The following is a 14,892-nucleotide window of genomic DNA, read 5'->3' on the forward strand; positions in this document are numbered from 1 at the left end:
GTTAGTATTGGAATTCGTTATTAATTAATGTTTAGTTAATTTAATCATAAATTTGACAATAATTAATAAGGGTAAAAATGGAAAGGTATACCTAATCCATGTCTTAATCTTCTTTTCTTAAAGGCTCAACAATTCAATTAATTTGAAATAGAGTCTTAACGTTCTTCTATATTCAAGGTAAAGTTTTAGCACTACTTTATTTTAAAGGTCATAGATCTGCAACTCAGGAAATGAAAACTCGGACTCTAAATCACCAATTGGACCATAAAAGAGATTTGATTTAAGAATGAGAACTTGTAGGTTTGGAAGTTTGTCCAGCCATACGGGGACCGTGTCCCCAAATCAAGAGCTACCAAGCTTGTACAGTTAACCAAGGATCGCGGGACTTGTCCCCTCAACTGATTGCCAAGATATTGTAACCCTGTAGGTAAGTAAGAATCTTGGTATCAATTGTTCATTCGCAACTCTAAAATAGAAATGTGGCTATTGGAATTACCCAAACAAACTGGAATTGAACCATTGAAATTGTTCGGAGCCAAAATGAGTAATCAAGTCACAAATGGATTGATGCAAAGGCCCTTGAAGAAAATTGTTCTCCAAATTAAGGAGCACCACACTTGTTTTTCAAAGCCTGTGAAGAAGTTATGAGAGAGATCGAGACGACCAATGCTCATGGATAACATCCAATCAGGGATTTCTCCATACAAATTGTTGTACGAAAGATCAATCCTAAAGTAACTTCTATAAGTGGACTAGTTAGTGAATTGTTTTGCAACTCTAAACTTTCAAGGCGTGTCAAGGTTGCGATTGAATTGGGGAATGGGCCAGTGAAATTGTTAGTATCAAAAGCTATGAAAGATAGCTCTGAAAAGTTGGAGAATATGTCTGGAATCGAGCCTTTGAAATTATTGGAAGAGAGAGATAAGGAGTCAGCTTTCCGATAGTTGAAGGAACATTTCCAGTGAAGCTGTTCTTTGAAAGATCCCAATCTAGTGAGATTACCAAAGGATTCTGGAATCGAGCCTCGAAAATGGTTATAAGAGAGATCTAATTCAACAAGTTTGTTTAGTTTTGAGATAGTTGAGGGAACATGCATTACCAGTTAAGTTGTTACGTGAAAGTGTCAACACTCTAATTGCTTGTGAAGGTTGTTTGATCAACTTGGAGATTACTGAAATACCTGGAGAGGTCAAGTGAAACCAAGTTGGATAATCCTGGTGGGATCATGATTGAGATGTGTCAAACTACTGAGTTCACTAATACTATTTCCAAGAGGAAAGTCATCGAACTCGTTGAAAGCAAGGTTGAGTCTTTGTAGCTGATCAAGTTTTGTGAGGCTATTGTTAGCATTGATTATTCCACTAAGAAAGATCGAGTTGACCCGTAAATCCATTGCAAGTAACACCATCCCATTGGCAACAATATTCCAGGACAAAGTCTTGGAATAAGCATGGCTATCACAGCCATAGTGAAGAACAGTTTGATCAACTGTGAGGCTTTGCTTAAATTCAAGCAAATAAAAAGCTTCATTGCCGGCACAGAGTTGTTGCCCTGCATATGTAAGCTGAGATTGCTGGAAAAGAATTATAAGAAGTGAATACAAGCAGAAACCTATTATCAATTGTTGGTACTCCATTACATATACTCCCTCCGTCCCATTTTATGTGAGGTACTTTGACTCGGCACGGAGTTTAAGAAAGAAAGGAAGACTTTTAAAACTTGTGGTCCAAAATGAATGATAGAAATTTGTGTGACTGTAAATCATTTCATTAAGGGTAAAATAGACATTTTATAATCAAATTGTTACTTAATATAGAAATGTATCATTCTTTTTGGGACTGACTAAAAAGGAAAGTAAGTCACATAAATTGGGACAGAGAGAGTATCTAACTAGCTAAACTAGAAAGTTGTTTTATATATATATATAAGGTGTAATACATAAGTATGTCCTTTAACTTGGTTTCAGCTAATATCTATGTCTTCCAACATTGAGTGTGCTAGAATTGTTGTTTTATATATATATATATAAGGTGTAATACATAAGAACATTGTTGTTTTTTTCAGGTTAGAATTGCTAGGATTTTTAACACATATGGACCGCGTATGTGCATAGATGACGGTCGGGTTGTGAGCAATTTCGTTGCGCAGGTATATGTTACTTCATCCTTCCATATATAAATCGAAAACGGATCATTTTTCCAGACAAATGAACAAATTTTTCTGTCCATCTAAAAGAAAATTTCCATTAATAAATCACAAAGGAGGTCGATGAACACGACTAATATGTCATGTGGATTTGTAAAAAGTGATTTCATTCTAAACTGAATTTTCTCTTTCTCTTTTTTTTTTTGTTTCACTTCCTATTAAATAAACATGAACTTTTCAAGCTAAATATCATGTAGTTCGATTTTAAAATTTTTGATATATTTTTTAATTAAAAAAATTAATATTATTAATGCTATGTAATTTGATTTTCATAATTTTAATCCCCCATTCGTTAAATCATTTTTTTTTACATATGCAATTCTTGAACAACCTTCGTGAAATTTCTCGCTCTTTTTTGGCAAGCGGAAGAATGATAAAGCAAGAAATAAAATACAGAGGAGTGGATGATTAGGAGAAGTAATAAATACAAAAGGGATAAATATGGCCATATTGAGGGAGAAATTGATTAACAGGATGATAACCAAAAATTGCGGAGTAACATAGAAATAAATTAAATATGGTTCATAATTATGAATCAAATACAACAAAGCTTTGGCACAACTTCACTAGATACAACAAAACCTTCAATATACATCTGTTACTGCCCACAGCTGAGGCACGGTAACAGATCCAACACCTTCAAATAAGTTCCTACAGGACCCGATTAATCTGACATTATGGTAGGCAAAGGTAGCAGAAAATGCAACTGCAGTGACTACTGGTGAAAAAAAATTACTAACTTCAGTGTTTTGTTTCATGCTGTGCTAGTGTTTTGTTTACCTGTAATCTCACTATCATTGTCATCTCCATCTAACAACTGACTTTGTGAGTGCTGCCGCTTTGTGCTCAAGAAACTAGGCTGATTGGTTGAAGCAAGAAGCCGTGCCCACATCCTGTCTGTTATGACCACATTATTTTGCTTCTCAGTAATGCGCTGCATAGCAAAGACGCTTATTCAACTTGTGAAAATGGTGTGTCCTTAGTAATAGGAGTTAAATGGCTATGAAAGTTGAATCAAGATAAAACCAACAACATATGTTTTGACAAGGTCAATTGATTGAATGGCTTTTGGTTCACCAAGTCACAGTGGTGAAAATGATCCTAATCGAGCTTTTACATACAATGCACAAAACTGTTGCTGATTTCAGTTATGCCATGAAATTAGAATAATGACATGCATAATGTCATATTAGAAAGGTCAGCACCATAACCCCGAATACAGAACAACGGGTTGTTGATATCAATCTTAGAGAAAACAGCATATGTTTTTCCTAAGGTGTAACTGCTTCTAACTGAATGGTAGAGCAGAACATCCTGACTGTTTAACATACTTACTGAAAGGCAGCAAACAATCTCCCCTAACGTTGTGAAATTCAAGAAAAACTGGATGGATAGAATCTAAATGTATGGTGTGAGTGTTGAAGGAGTGACCATAAAAAGGACATCAATCTTTAAGAACATGAGTTGCATTCCCAAGGGAAACCTCAAAACCAGGTATTGGACCGGAAGCTGCTCAATTTAAAGCAGCTAGGAACTAAGATTTATGCCTATGGTATGATAATTCGCAGCCAAGTCCCAGTGAGATTCCAATTGGCACAGTGATGGAAGTAGTTGATAACTCGAGGTTAATAAGAAAACAATGGAGATACGACTAGAAAGGTCAGCAACCAAATGTGGATACTTACGTTGAAGGGAAGATATGTTTGGCGACCATTGACAATCCCTGAGGTGAAGCCTGTGTACCCTGCCATAGCTCCATGAACACAACTTTGAGCAAGAATCGTGCAATATACGTTGTCAGATGCATTACTTGGAACAGCACGAATCATGTAAGTTGGGTCTGCATGAAAATATGAATTGCTGATTAGCTCCGTAAGTTTTCCAAAAGACCCAGCTATTCAGATGGTTGAAATTTTCCTACCTATATATTTAAGAGTAATGGGCATCTTAAGCTTTTTTTCAAAATGAACCTGCAAGAAGTAAAGAAATGGTGAGTACAACGCTAATACATAATTCTTCCTTATTTAATAAGCTCAATCATGGTTTTCCCATAGATTGCAAGAAAATATGAAAGAAAAGTAGGCCAAGAACCATTTCCATGTTTTTGGATCATAACAATCTTTACAAAGGATAAACACGACAATCCAAGACAACCTCTGTGTATTGCTTCAGGGTGCTTTCAGTAAGAAGTTCAAACAAATTTCATGTTGATCATCTCTGTTAGATGATAGTACATTAGCACAGTTTTTAAAGGAAAATTTAGGAGTATGGTCTTTGTACAAAATTTATAACATATCATTCCTCAAGGTGATGGATAAACAACAATGCATTCAAAATAAATATAACAAAATATATAAATACAGAACTATAATGCCTCACCAAATATGTTTAAGTTATTCAAAGAGTTATTGGTAAAAAACACACCTAAACTATCACTTTTTCGCGAGTTTCATACTTTAACTATCCATTGTTCTCTTTACCTACCTAAACTATTACTCCATTTGTATTAAAACACACCTCAATGCTGAGTTGGCCAACAGGTACATTATTGGTATGAACTTTAGTACATCTAATTCTCCAACACAGATGATAATAGTTCTCTCACATTTCCCCAAACCCGCATATTCAAGTAGAGATGAACACACTTAATCACTTACATAGAGGGAGAGAAAGCAAACATCGATCAATTCTGCATTATGTATAAACTGTAAGAATAGAACAACTCTGTCTATTGAACTACCTTACCCTGATTTTATGGGATACCCACAAACCAACATCTTGGAGAAGCTTGTTTCCTGAAGCATCTTGTTCACTTCCAGCATTGGAATTCTCTGCTGCAAGAAGTTCCTGCCCAGCCCCTTCGGCTATCACAATAACCATGTGCCCTTCCTCTCTAAGCCTTTTCTTAACAAATTCGAAGATACCACCACTTCCGTCAAGAAAGAAGGGTGACTCTGGAATCAAACAGCAGTCAACATCTCTGCTTGCTAAAGTGGCATACATTGCAATGAATCCTGCACCCAATTCCATCAAATTGACTTAAAATCAAGCTTTTGTTGTTTGTTGGAAAGTACAATAATCTATAGATTATGGAAGCATGGACACGTTTAGGCAGTTAAGCATTAAGAATATGACTTGAAAAAAAAAACATTTTGCTGTCTCATAGAAACTCACTTTAGTTAAGCATTAAGAATATGACTTGAAAAAAAAAACATTTTGCTGTCTCATAGAAACTCACTTTAGCTATGTTTTATCAATAACAGCTATAGACTATCTGGTGATGAGCTTTGCAGCTAACTATGCAGAGAAGAGCTTATTACTTAACAGCAAACAACCAACAATGAAGTGACAGATAAGATTTGTAGTGGAGATGGACATAAAACAGTCTTTATAAAAACTTGATATTAAAAAAAACATATACTAGGCTATTTGCCATGCATAAAAACTTTGTAAAAGCATGTTACCACTATAGCGGCCCATTAGCTTCACCACACCGATACCGTTCTCAGCACTTTGAGCTTCAACATGCGCTGCATTGATGGCACGTTGAGCCTCCTCTACAGCAGTATCAAAGCCAAATGACTTGTCGATGATCTGATAACAGAACAAACTTGTTTTTACATACAGCAGTTCAAACTGAAGAGCACTATTAGCTACTAGTTGCTTAAGTCATATGAGACGGGAAACTACCAAAATGAGATTTTGAGACATTACACTGTACTTTTAATATTGAGTAGTAAACTTATGCTTTGCACTTTGCAAGAAACTTCAGATTACTTCCTAAGGCTGCTAAATGTTTATCGTACGAGAACAACATATTATAAATTATATCATGAAGAAACGAGAAATACTGGAATATCATTGTCAATTGTCTTGGGTATCCCAGCAACAACAACTTTGAGACCACGCCGCCTAATTTCCTGCAAAAAGGGAGTAGGAATATTCTAAGAGTGCTTGCAAAGATGAACAGAATTTCTCTTTTACCAAGTGAAGAATTGATACCATCAAGGATCATCGGAACACAAAATACCAAGTAATGCATATAACAGTAGGGTGTTCCATTAACCATTGCAGTGAAACTAAATATGAATCTACCATATGCAAAAGAAACGTTTAATGTTTATCATGTAAGAGACTAGCAAGTCCGTGGAAACTACTATAACATAGTGACAAGAGCTAGCCAGAACTAGTAAGTAAGGTATAGTCAAACATATCGAATCTCTGTGCAGATGATGTTGGCATAGTATGTCAGGCTTGGAACAAGATATTTGGTTTGACCTTTGTGGAGTGATAGAGAATCCGATCAGCAGACTAATTATAAAGAATGGATCGTTAAACTTTCAGTAAAATATGTAAACCAAATTGCACTAGTTGAAACTATCTACCTGGTCTCTTAATTTGCAGAATCTAACATACCTCATAAATGATAGCTGCTCCTTTTAGAGTCCCATCACCACCAATTATATAGACCTGAATCAATAAGAAAATCATTATACCAAGTGGAAGCATTTGAGCAGAAAATAGTTTTTTTTGCGATGAAATCAAAGATGCCCACCAACAAAGTTGACCAGCAAATTGCAAAAATCGAACAATGAAAATTTCTAGAAGTCATTTATGTTGTTGTAACATTATGCTACTCAAACTTCTTTTTATATTAAGAAGATACTAGTCACCATTATACCACTTTCTTCAATTATACATAGCTCTTTCATATGACCAACATACCACTTTCGACAATTATACATAGCTCTTTCTTATGACCAAGATACTAATTTCTTCCTAAACAAGCTGCTTTATAGCAATTAGGAAATCCATCCCAAAGAGAGAAAAGAGACCAAAATAAGAAAAGGTCCTCTAAGATTCAGCAGTGGACGTATTTAGACAATCTTCATAGTTGGGGTACCTGGTTTATTCCATGGTCCTGTATGCTGTCAACTATCTTTTTGGTATCGTGGCCTCCTCGTGACGTTCCAAGGATTGTACCACCACGTTTATGAATATCATTTACAAGCTTTGGAGTCAAATTGATAGTGTTTTTTGCATAGAAACCTCTGTAGCCTCCCTATGAAGGAGAAAATGTACTGTTAACTGCCAGACAAAAGCTTAGCAAGAATAAAAGAGTTGAACATCAGCCAACTCACTTCTATTCCAAGGACTTTATCTACACCATACATATAGTCCAGACTATGTACAATTTCTCTGATCACTGTGTTTAGCCCAGGGCACAAACCACCACATGTAACAATACACGCACGAACATCATCTGAATTGAAATAAACCTGAGAAATATTGAAGTTTTTTTCTGAGTGAAAAATTTCATATCAATAGCTTATAGCTATACTGGTAAATGGCAAAAAATTGCATATTGCCATCCTTGAAAAAAGTAGGCATACCTTCTGACGGGGACCAGCACGCCGAAAATGTACTCCTCGCTGACTGTCCTTATGAACAACAATCTACAAAGTGATCAAACAAATTCATAACTATTATCACAATGAAAGAGGATGGATTGGTGAACAAAGGAGCTCTCTCGGACAATTTTTTTTTCATTATAGGCAAAAGAAAAGAGAAACTGACAAGGATTTTGAAAGTAAAATAGAGGGCTTGCTGAATAATTTTGTCCCAGAAAACCAACTCAGAAAAAAATTCTACAAACTTCTTTTGCCCTTTCACTCAAATGGCAAAGTAGATTAGCAACTACCGCAAGACTGAAGAAATGGTTCAGAATGCAAAGTTCAGTTTGGACTGAAGAGTCGGCCATGTCTTCCTTTTCATTAGCCTCTACAATAGGTGCAATTAGCTCTTACTCTGTTCACATATACTTCAGCCTTTCAATCCTTTAAGGAGCCCACTATAGTATATGCTCACATAGAGTACGTTTTCTGATGCATCATTTAATAGCAGTGGAGTGATAAAAGTGGCCAAAGAATTTCTCGTGAAGTGGTAATTCGATATCATTTGGGATCTATTGTTTCTCCAAAACCCACATCAGATAATAATGGTCCTCTACTCTTGCTTTCCAGATAGTTATATTTGTACTTCAATTATATGACTAACATCCCACTTTGCAGAATCACTAACTCAACTATCACAGACCAATGTAGCTATCTGTTAGTAAGAAAGAAGTACAGACATTCTCTATGAAAGAATACGGGCAGAATATGTTAGAAAGAAGATTGCACCTTTTGAGGAACTGTATCATCCATGTCAACAAAGTACTGCCTGAAATCATAAAGAAAGTCTATAACTTGTCAAGGAACTACTGCATAAAAACTTCCACATTGGCCTGATAGCATTAAAAAAAGAAAGGTTAATAATGGACTCACTTCACAACTGAGTATGCTGGATTAGACCGCAAGGGGTTATCATAAGTCTGTCACCAAGCAATGAAATGAAGAATAAAGCCGAGTTAGTATATATATCAACATATAGAGCAACAAACACACATGGTTGAGGGATTACACAGATACATATTTGAACTAGGTGAAATCAAAGTGTTTCGTGTCTGACAGATGCAATTTTTATTTTCTGACAGAAAAAGTGAAGACAACTCTTGCAAAAAGTAGAAGTGAATTTCTCCAACCAAAAAGTATGAACGAAACCAAATGAGAGTGGTAGCAAGAATAGAGATTTCGAATTAGAATCAACTTCAGAGAGAGAAAACAAACAAAGATTAGTAATAACATTTTAAAAGTTGTTGCTTCCTAGAAAAGGGTACAGCCAGGATGAAAACAATGCGCATTTAAAAAGCTCTTCTGTAAGAGAAAGTCTGCCCCTCAACCATGAAGAGAAAGAGTACATATAAGAAACTCTTCAGGAGGAAAAGACGAAAATGCATTGCTTGTTTGATCTGAAAGAAATAAAAGTTAACTTCTTTTATACAAAGCTCAAGTTTTTTCAACTAAATGAGAATGTGAGAAAATCACAGTTTTGGCCATCTGATATCTCATTTGCCTCCTAAATGTAAAACGCGAGAAAATCATCGTAAAGTCTCAAATAAAATAAATTAAAAATACCATCAAAAAGTGCATGAAGTTGGTGTATCACAAAGCATGATAATTCAAGGTATTAGTTACTGCTCTACATGAGCTAGAGTTAAGATCCTTCATTCATGAATCATTAAGTGTTGTTGTGGAACTCATTAGTATATAGCAACACAGCTAATGCCTGTTCCCAATGTCTCTCTCCCTCTCCTAAGTCCAATCTCAATCAAAATATATAAACAAATATGGAATTTCTTTAGAAAAATTGCTCAATATGTCCACCCCTTTATATTCAATTAAGAACGCGCAAATTATCTAAACAATGTTAAATCTTCCAATAAACTACTAAAACAATACCTGGTTTGCACTTATCTTCAACCCCAATTGGATCTTAGAACCTTTAGTACAAGTCCCTAAAAATCAATTTTTCCAAGAACTCACTAAAATACAACAAAAGTTGATGCATGTTCACTCAACATCTCATAAGCTAAATAAAGATTCATTCTTTTCATAACAAGCCGTTGAAATACATACACATAACAACAGAAAATGCACATTCTATGATAGATTTAGAGAGTAAGAAAGAGTACAGGAAGATTAGGGATGTAATCAGTCAAGTGAGGCACATCTTCAAGTACGTAGCCAAAATCTCCATTCACCACCTTCATTTGATATTTACTCTCTGTACCCATCTTCCCAAAAATTAAAAAAACAATAACACTAATTTAATGGTAACTCAAAAGGGTGTCTAAAAATAGTAGAAAGATTGTATTTTTACAGCAATTGTGATCAACCAGAATAAAAAGATTGGTTTTTTTTCCTTTTTGATTCTTAAAATGGGAAAAAAAATGGATAGTTAGTTGTAAATGCGAAAAAGAAGGTATATAAGAAGAGAAGATGTTAAAAATAAACAAGAAGAGCGAGTCAGAGTCAGAATTAGAATCAAAAATGTTGAAATGAGGGAGAAAACCAGAAAGCTACGCCGATGGTATTGGAAATAACTGTATGGTGTCTTCAAACGACTATAATTCTGCTACTACTGTTATGTTTTTTCTTTCCACACCAAAATTACACATGTATCTGTGTTTAGTGGCACCTTTCAGATATCGAGATTTAATTAATTAATTTTTTTATTATAATTTTTTTATATATTTTTTAAATTGACAATTATCATGACTTATACTACTCTTTATATAGTTTCATAATATATATAAAATTTGTTTCAAAAAATTTAAAAATTTCATGTCTGATTTTTATGATCAAAACTAAATTGTTTGAGTCTTGAGAAGCAAAACGTGTTGCATGAATTGAGATAGAGGATGTATATAAAATAACAGAGATAGAATTTTACTAAGAAGATTGAAAAATAAATATATTGTATGGGAATGAATTTTGAGTCTCCAAAACACCAACCTTGAGTCTTATATATAGTGAGGATACATTTTATATATACAATATATTTTTTTGGTTGATATGGCTCGGATAAACCCTCGTGATCCCTTAGATTCGTCCATATTAGAAGAAGTATTAATGTATTAGTTTTTTTATGATGAAACTATAGTATTGTGATCTTATTTCACAATGAAATTAAGTGGAATGGATTCACCATCTAGTCAATTCAATGTTATTGAACAACCCTTTTTATTCTGGAGGTGTGATATAAATTTATATCTTGTCTCATAATATTCTACAAGTCATTCCGTATATTAGTAAGGCATAATGTATTTTCAATGGAAAAAAACACAACAAAATTTGGAAAGTACAAATTCAATTTGAAAACTATAACATATATATAACCAAAAAAGTATCTCCAATCACTCAAAATTATGACAAATTTTGGAAAAATATTGCTACACAACTTATGATGAATTGATGATTCAACTCTTAATTAATAGTATTATTAGTAGTGATACAAAGTATTTTGCATTTAATTTGACTATCTTATAAACTTTTGGATGCTAACATGAAATCTTTTATTCTAAAATAATTAATGATTATTCTATATAGTAAGAATAATTAAACTTCAATCGGATTTACATAAAATTTCTTTGAACTCTTCATATTGAATTGTTATTGTTACTATTCATTAAGAATAGCTTTAGTGTTAACTGTATTAATAATTTAAATACTGCAATATTAAAATGACAAAATAGATTTTTTTTATGAATTATTTATGACGCGTACATTTTTTACATGCAAAAATGATGTTACTTATATGAAACTTTTCCCTAGGAAAAAAAAGAGAGGAGCAAAACCATTAGCCAAATGAAGTCAAAAGGTGGATTCTCAATCAATTGGAGTCTAGAAGCTAACTATTTTTCTCCTTTTTTTCCCGTAATTGTAGTCATGGAAGAACAATTGCTTCTTAAATGGGGAATATAATCTCCATGCAAAAATTAATACTAGTCTCTCCGTCTCATATTACTCGATCACATACTAGATCATAATCGAATTAATTAAAAAAATTATATTTTACTGCTACAATTAATATGGCCTTTGGAAGTTTAATCAAACTTTAAAGATCTAAAAAAAAATATTTTTCTTCAAAAGGCTAATTAATATGAACAAAGAATATAATAATAAAGTTGATCAATCTATTAGTGATTTCTTAATTATCATATAAAATAAAAAGTATTCATCTAATATGGACTGAGAGAGTATTATATTTGATCTCACTTCTCCATTTCACATAAAATTTAGTACCATGATAAAATTTCGCAAGTCTAAATTAAAAGTAGTAGGATATAACGGATTTTATCTTTATTTTTATGAGATAGATAAACTATTTCTCATTAATGGACATTTACATAAAATTCAATATATAATGCTTAGCTTCGCTTTTTTTCCTTTTTTCACATATTAGGTAAGATTTTATATATTATTCTATAGATTAGCAATAATAGATTAAATTGTTAAATAATAGAACCCCTTCATATAGTAACCAATAATTTATCCCTACATTTCTAATGTATGTGTAACTAATCCTTATATTATAAAGAATCTACGACTTAAAATAAATTTGATCTCATTCTATTAAAAATTTATTTTAAACATAAGAAATTTCAACAATTTATATATATTTATTAAAAGAAATTATGTTTATTGTAGAAATACTCTGTAATAGAATATTTTTCACTTCAACCTCTTTCAAACCATGTAGCTCCCCTCTATTATATATTATAAGATAAAGTTTAGATCTTAAGATTTGGCACAAACTATGCACCATAGTCCATATATGTCTTAAAGTATGATTAGTTTGACTAACAAAATTATAGAAAAGCCAAAGACTTGATCCTTTTCCTAGATCCTTCATAGTCCTCACCTTAAGTTTCACCAGCTTTGACAAATAAAAGTTTCTAGATAATATGTAATCATGTATAATATATGCATAAATTTTAGAACTTCAATATTTGCTACACTCCTATAATTAAGCTAGCGTTTGATCATAGATTTCCAAATATTTTTGACAAATATTATTTGGTGAGAATTTGGGTGAAATTTCACCATCTATTTGGTCATAATATTTGGGAAATATTTCACTTTTTAATAAATATGAATTATATCCATAAGTTTTTAAAACTATCAAAACTAACCATAGGTTTTGTACTACATAGCAAGATAGAAATGTCAACAATTTAACAAGATTCATGACTTCCGCAACAAGACAATTGAATCTTCGTTGCAACAAATAACAAGTAGTGTCCATGATACTATATGGTAGTTTGGAGGGAGTGCACCAAGCATCATTCCATACATCGTGAAGTAGACGAATCACATGACTTTATTACCCTGAGACGATTATTCGTTATTTTCATCAACAACCATATCATCAATCTCATATTAACTGAATATTTCATCACTGTTTTGATGTTCACGTAAAAAATTATGTAATACAGCTCAAGCAACTACTATAGAGGGTGCTTTTGTAAAATATAAAAGTTTGGTGTAGAATTTGAATTTTTAAAATTCCCAAATAATGAAATTTGGCCCAAATACTAGTTTTTTACTAGTATTTGGGAATTTAGGTTATTTGCCAAATAACGATAAATTGTATGGACAAACACTATTTGCCAAATTCCCCCCCAAACTTTACTTGGGAAATCTATGGCAAACGGATTCACTGCATGTTAAAAAGGACAAAAGTATGACATCATAATTTTTTTGCGCTAGGATTTGAGTATTGTAACAACTTTCTAACAAGATAAATTTTGTGAACAAACTTTTATGATCATAGTTTTTTTTTAAAATTCTTAAACGGAAGGTTAAGATTGAACTCTACAGTTATTCAAATAAATTATTTATCCACTTTGATTAATAGAGCAATCTATTATCCTTTATATATATCGAAGTGAATTTATTTATTCCTATTAGGCCTAGGTGAATGGAAATACGTATTCAATGATGCCACATATTAAATAACGTAATTACCATTCTACATACACTATTATATTTCAATCCTTTTACTAGTTTAATCATCCTAATATTTTTTCTCTAGCCCATTCCATTCTACCTAAACCTATTAATAATCTTCAATCTATAATATCAAAACCTGACTCTGAAATTGAATTGCTTAACTAAAATCAAAGCAAAAACTTCAAAATTTGTTCGATTCATAATGTTTTGAAGTTCAACTTTTTTCCATAAGCTTATAATCAAAATTTCAGTAACATATTCTAAGAAATTCAATGTTTTCAATCGATGAGTGCAAGATTGACACTATTTGATTCAATTCAATGTCTTTATTCCTAAAAGTTAGCCTGTGTTTCTTTTTTTTTGTGATTTGAGCTAGAATTTTTTGTCTTTATCTTCAATTATATTTTCAAATTAACAATGTAAATGATTAGATGAAGGCTTCAATTTGTAATGAAAGAAGTTTTGCTGATTCAATTACGTTGTAGCATAGTGTAAGCTTTTTTTTGTTGTTGTTGTTGCTGCTTTGGTCGTGGACAATAGTCTAACTTTACGTATGAAATTGATTTATTTTTACGTGTTCAAGTTATAAAATATCTTTTGAATTGATTAACAAACCATGCATGGAGGTCAAAGTAAAATCTCAATTCTTCACTTGGGCTCTTGTGCAAGAGAATCCCTCAATTTACTAGATTTCGAAGAGAAATTATAATTGAAATAGCGTACATGTGGAAGGTATATATAAGCATGAATTAGTATGTTTTTTTACTGTACAAGTATGTATAAAATAGTAATTACTAAGCATTTAGTAGTAAATATTTTTGTAAAATAGCATACGAGAATATGATCTTTAAAATTCTTTTATGATTGATTTATCTAATATTTATATAGACAGTAGAGAGAATTTTTTTTTTTTATCGTTAAAGATATTGATATTGAAATAATTGAAAATTATCAAAAAGAACTATAATTGTAAAAAGTACTTGTACAAATCAAATTAGTTATTATTGGTAAGATTTTTAACGACCTAATGACTAATTAATGAACGAAAATTTGTACCGCTAAAAAAACATTTAAGGATTAAAATCATATTATCGTTAAAAATTCTTTAACAATCATTCTTTTTAGCTATTAATAACCTATAATAATCAATTTTAAACTTTTAAAAACATTTTTTTCCTCGCTAAAAATCATTTTTTGTTGTAAAACTAAAGCAAAATAAGACAAGAAATATAGAAGATGAAAACAATAGAAATATAGAGACAAGATATGAGAGTATTTCTTATTCTTCAAA

The 14,892-nt window shown here is 32.2% G+C and overlaps 1 protein-coding gene across 1 annotated transcript; it reads right to left on the reverse strand.

Annotated features, from left to right (window-relative positions):
- Window positions 1-2,683: 2,683 nt before the first annotated feature.
- Window positions 2,684-9,977, reverse strand: LOC125838519 (ATP-dependent 6-phosphofructokinase 6-like). Its single transcript, XM_049517566.1, has 13 exons — window positions 9,779-9,977; window positions 8,532-8,578; window positions 8,388-8,427; window positions 7,599-7,661; window positions 7,347-7,484; window positions 7,109-7,267; window positions 6,622-6,675; window positions 6,057-6,125; window positions 5,670-5,799; window positions 4,951-5,219; window positions 4,127-4,175; window positions 3,891-4,045; window positions 2,684-3,139 (listed from the first exon to the last, which is right to left on the reverse strand). Exons 1-13 carry the CDS (start codon window positions 9,878-9,880, stop codon window positions 2,960-2,962), a joined length of 1,455 nt encoding a protein of 484 aa, XP_049373523.1. The 5' UTR covers window positions 9,881-9,977; the 3' UTR covers window positions 2,684-2,959.
- Between the last annotated feature and the right edge of the window lie 4,915 nt (window positions 9,978-14,892).

Source organism: Solanum verrucosum, unplaced genomic scaffold (genome assembly GCF_900185275.1).
Source record: "Solanum verrucosum unplaced genomic scaffold, falcon-dt-bn FXZP01000182.1, whole genome shotgun sequence".
Taxonomy (NCBI): domain Eukaryota; kingdom Viridiplantae; phylum Streptophyta; class Magnoliopsida; order Solanales; family Solanaceae; genus Solanum; species Solanum verrucosum.

Excerpts from the sequence above, each read along its gene's own strand:
- LOC125838519 (XM_049517566.1), bottom strand. The coding sequence starts at position 9,880 with ATGGGTACAGAGAGTAAATATCAAATGAAGGTGGTGAATGGAGATTTT. Across the intron at positions 6,126-6,621 it reads GAGCAGCTATCATTTATGAG|GAAATTAGGCGGCGTGGTCT; the intron begins GTATGTTAGATT and ends CCCTTTTTGCAG. Across the intron at positions 3,140-3,890 it reads AAACATATCTTCCCTTCAAC|CGCATTACTGAGAAGCAAAA; the intron begins GTAAGTATCCAC and ends TTTGCTATGCAG.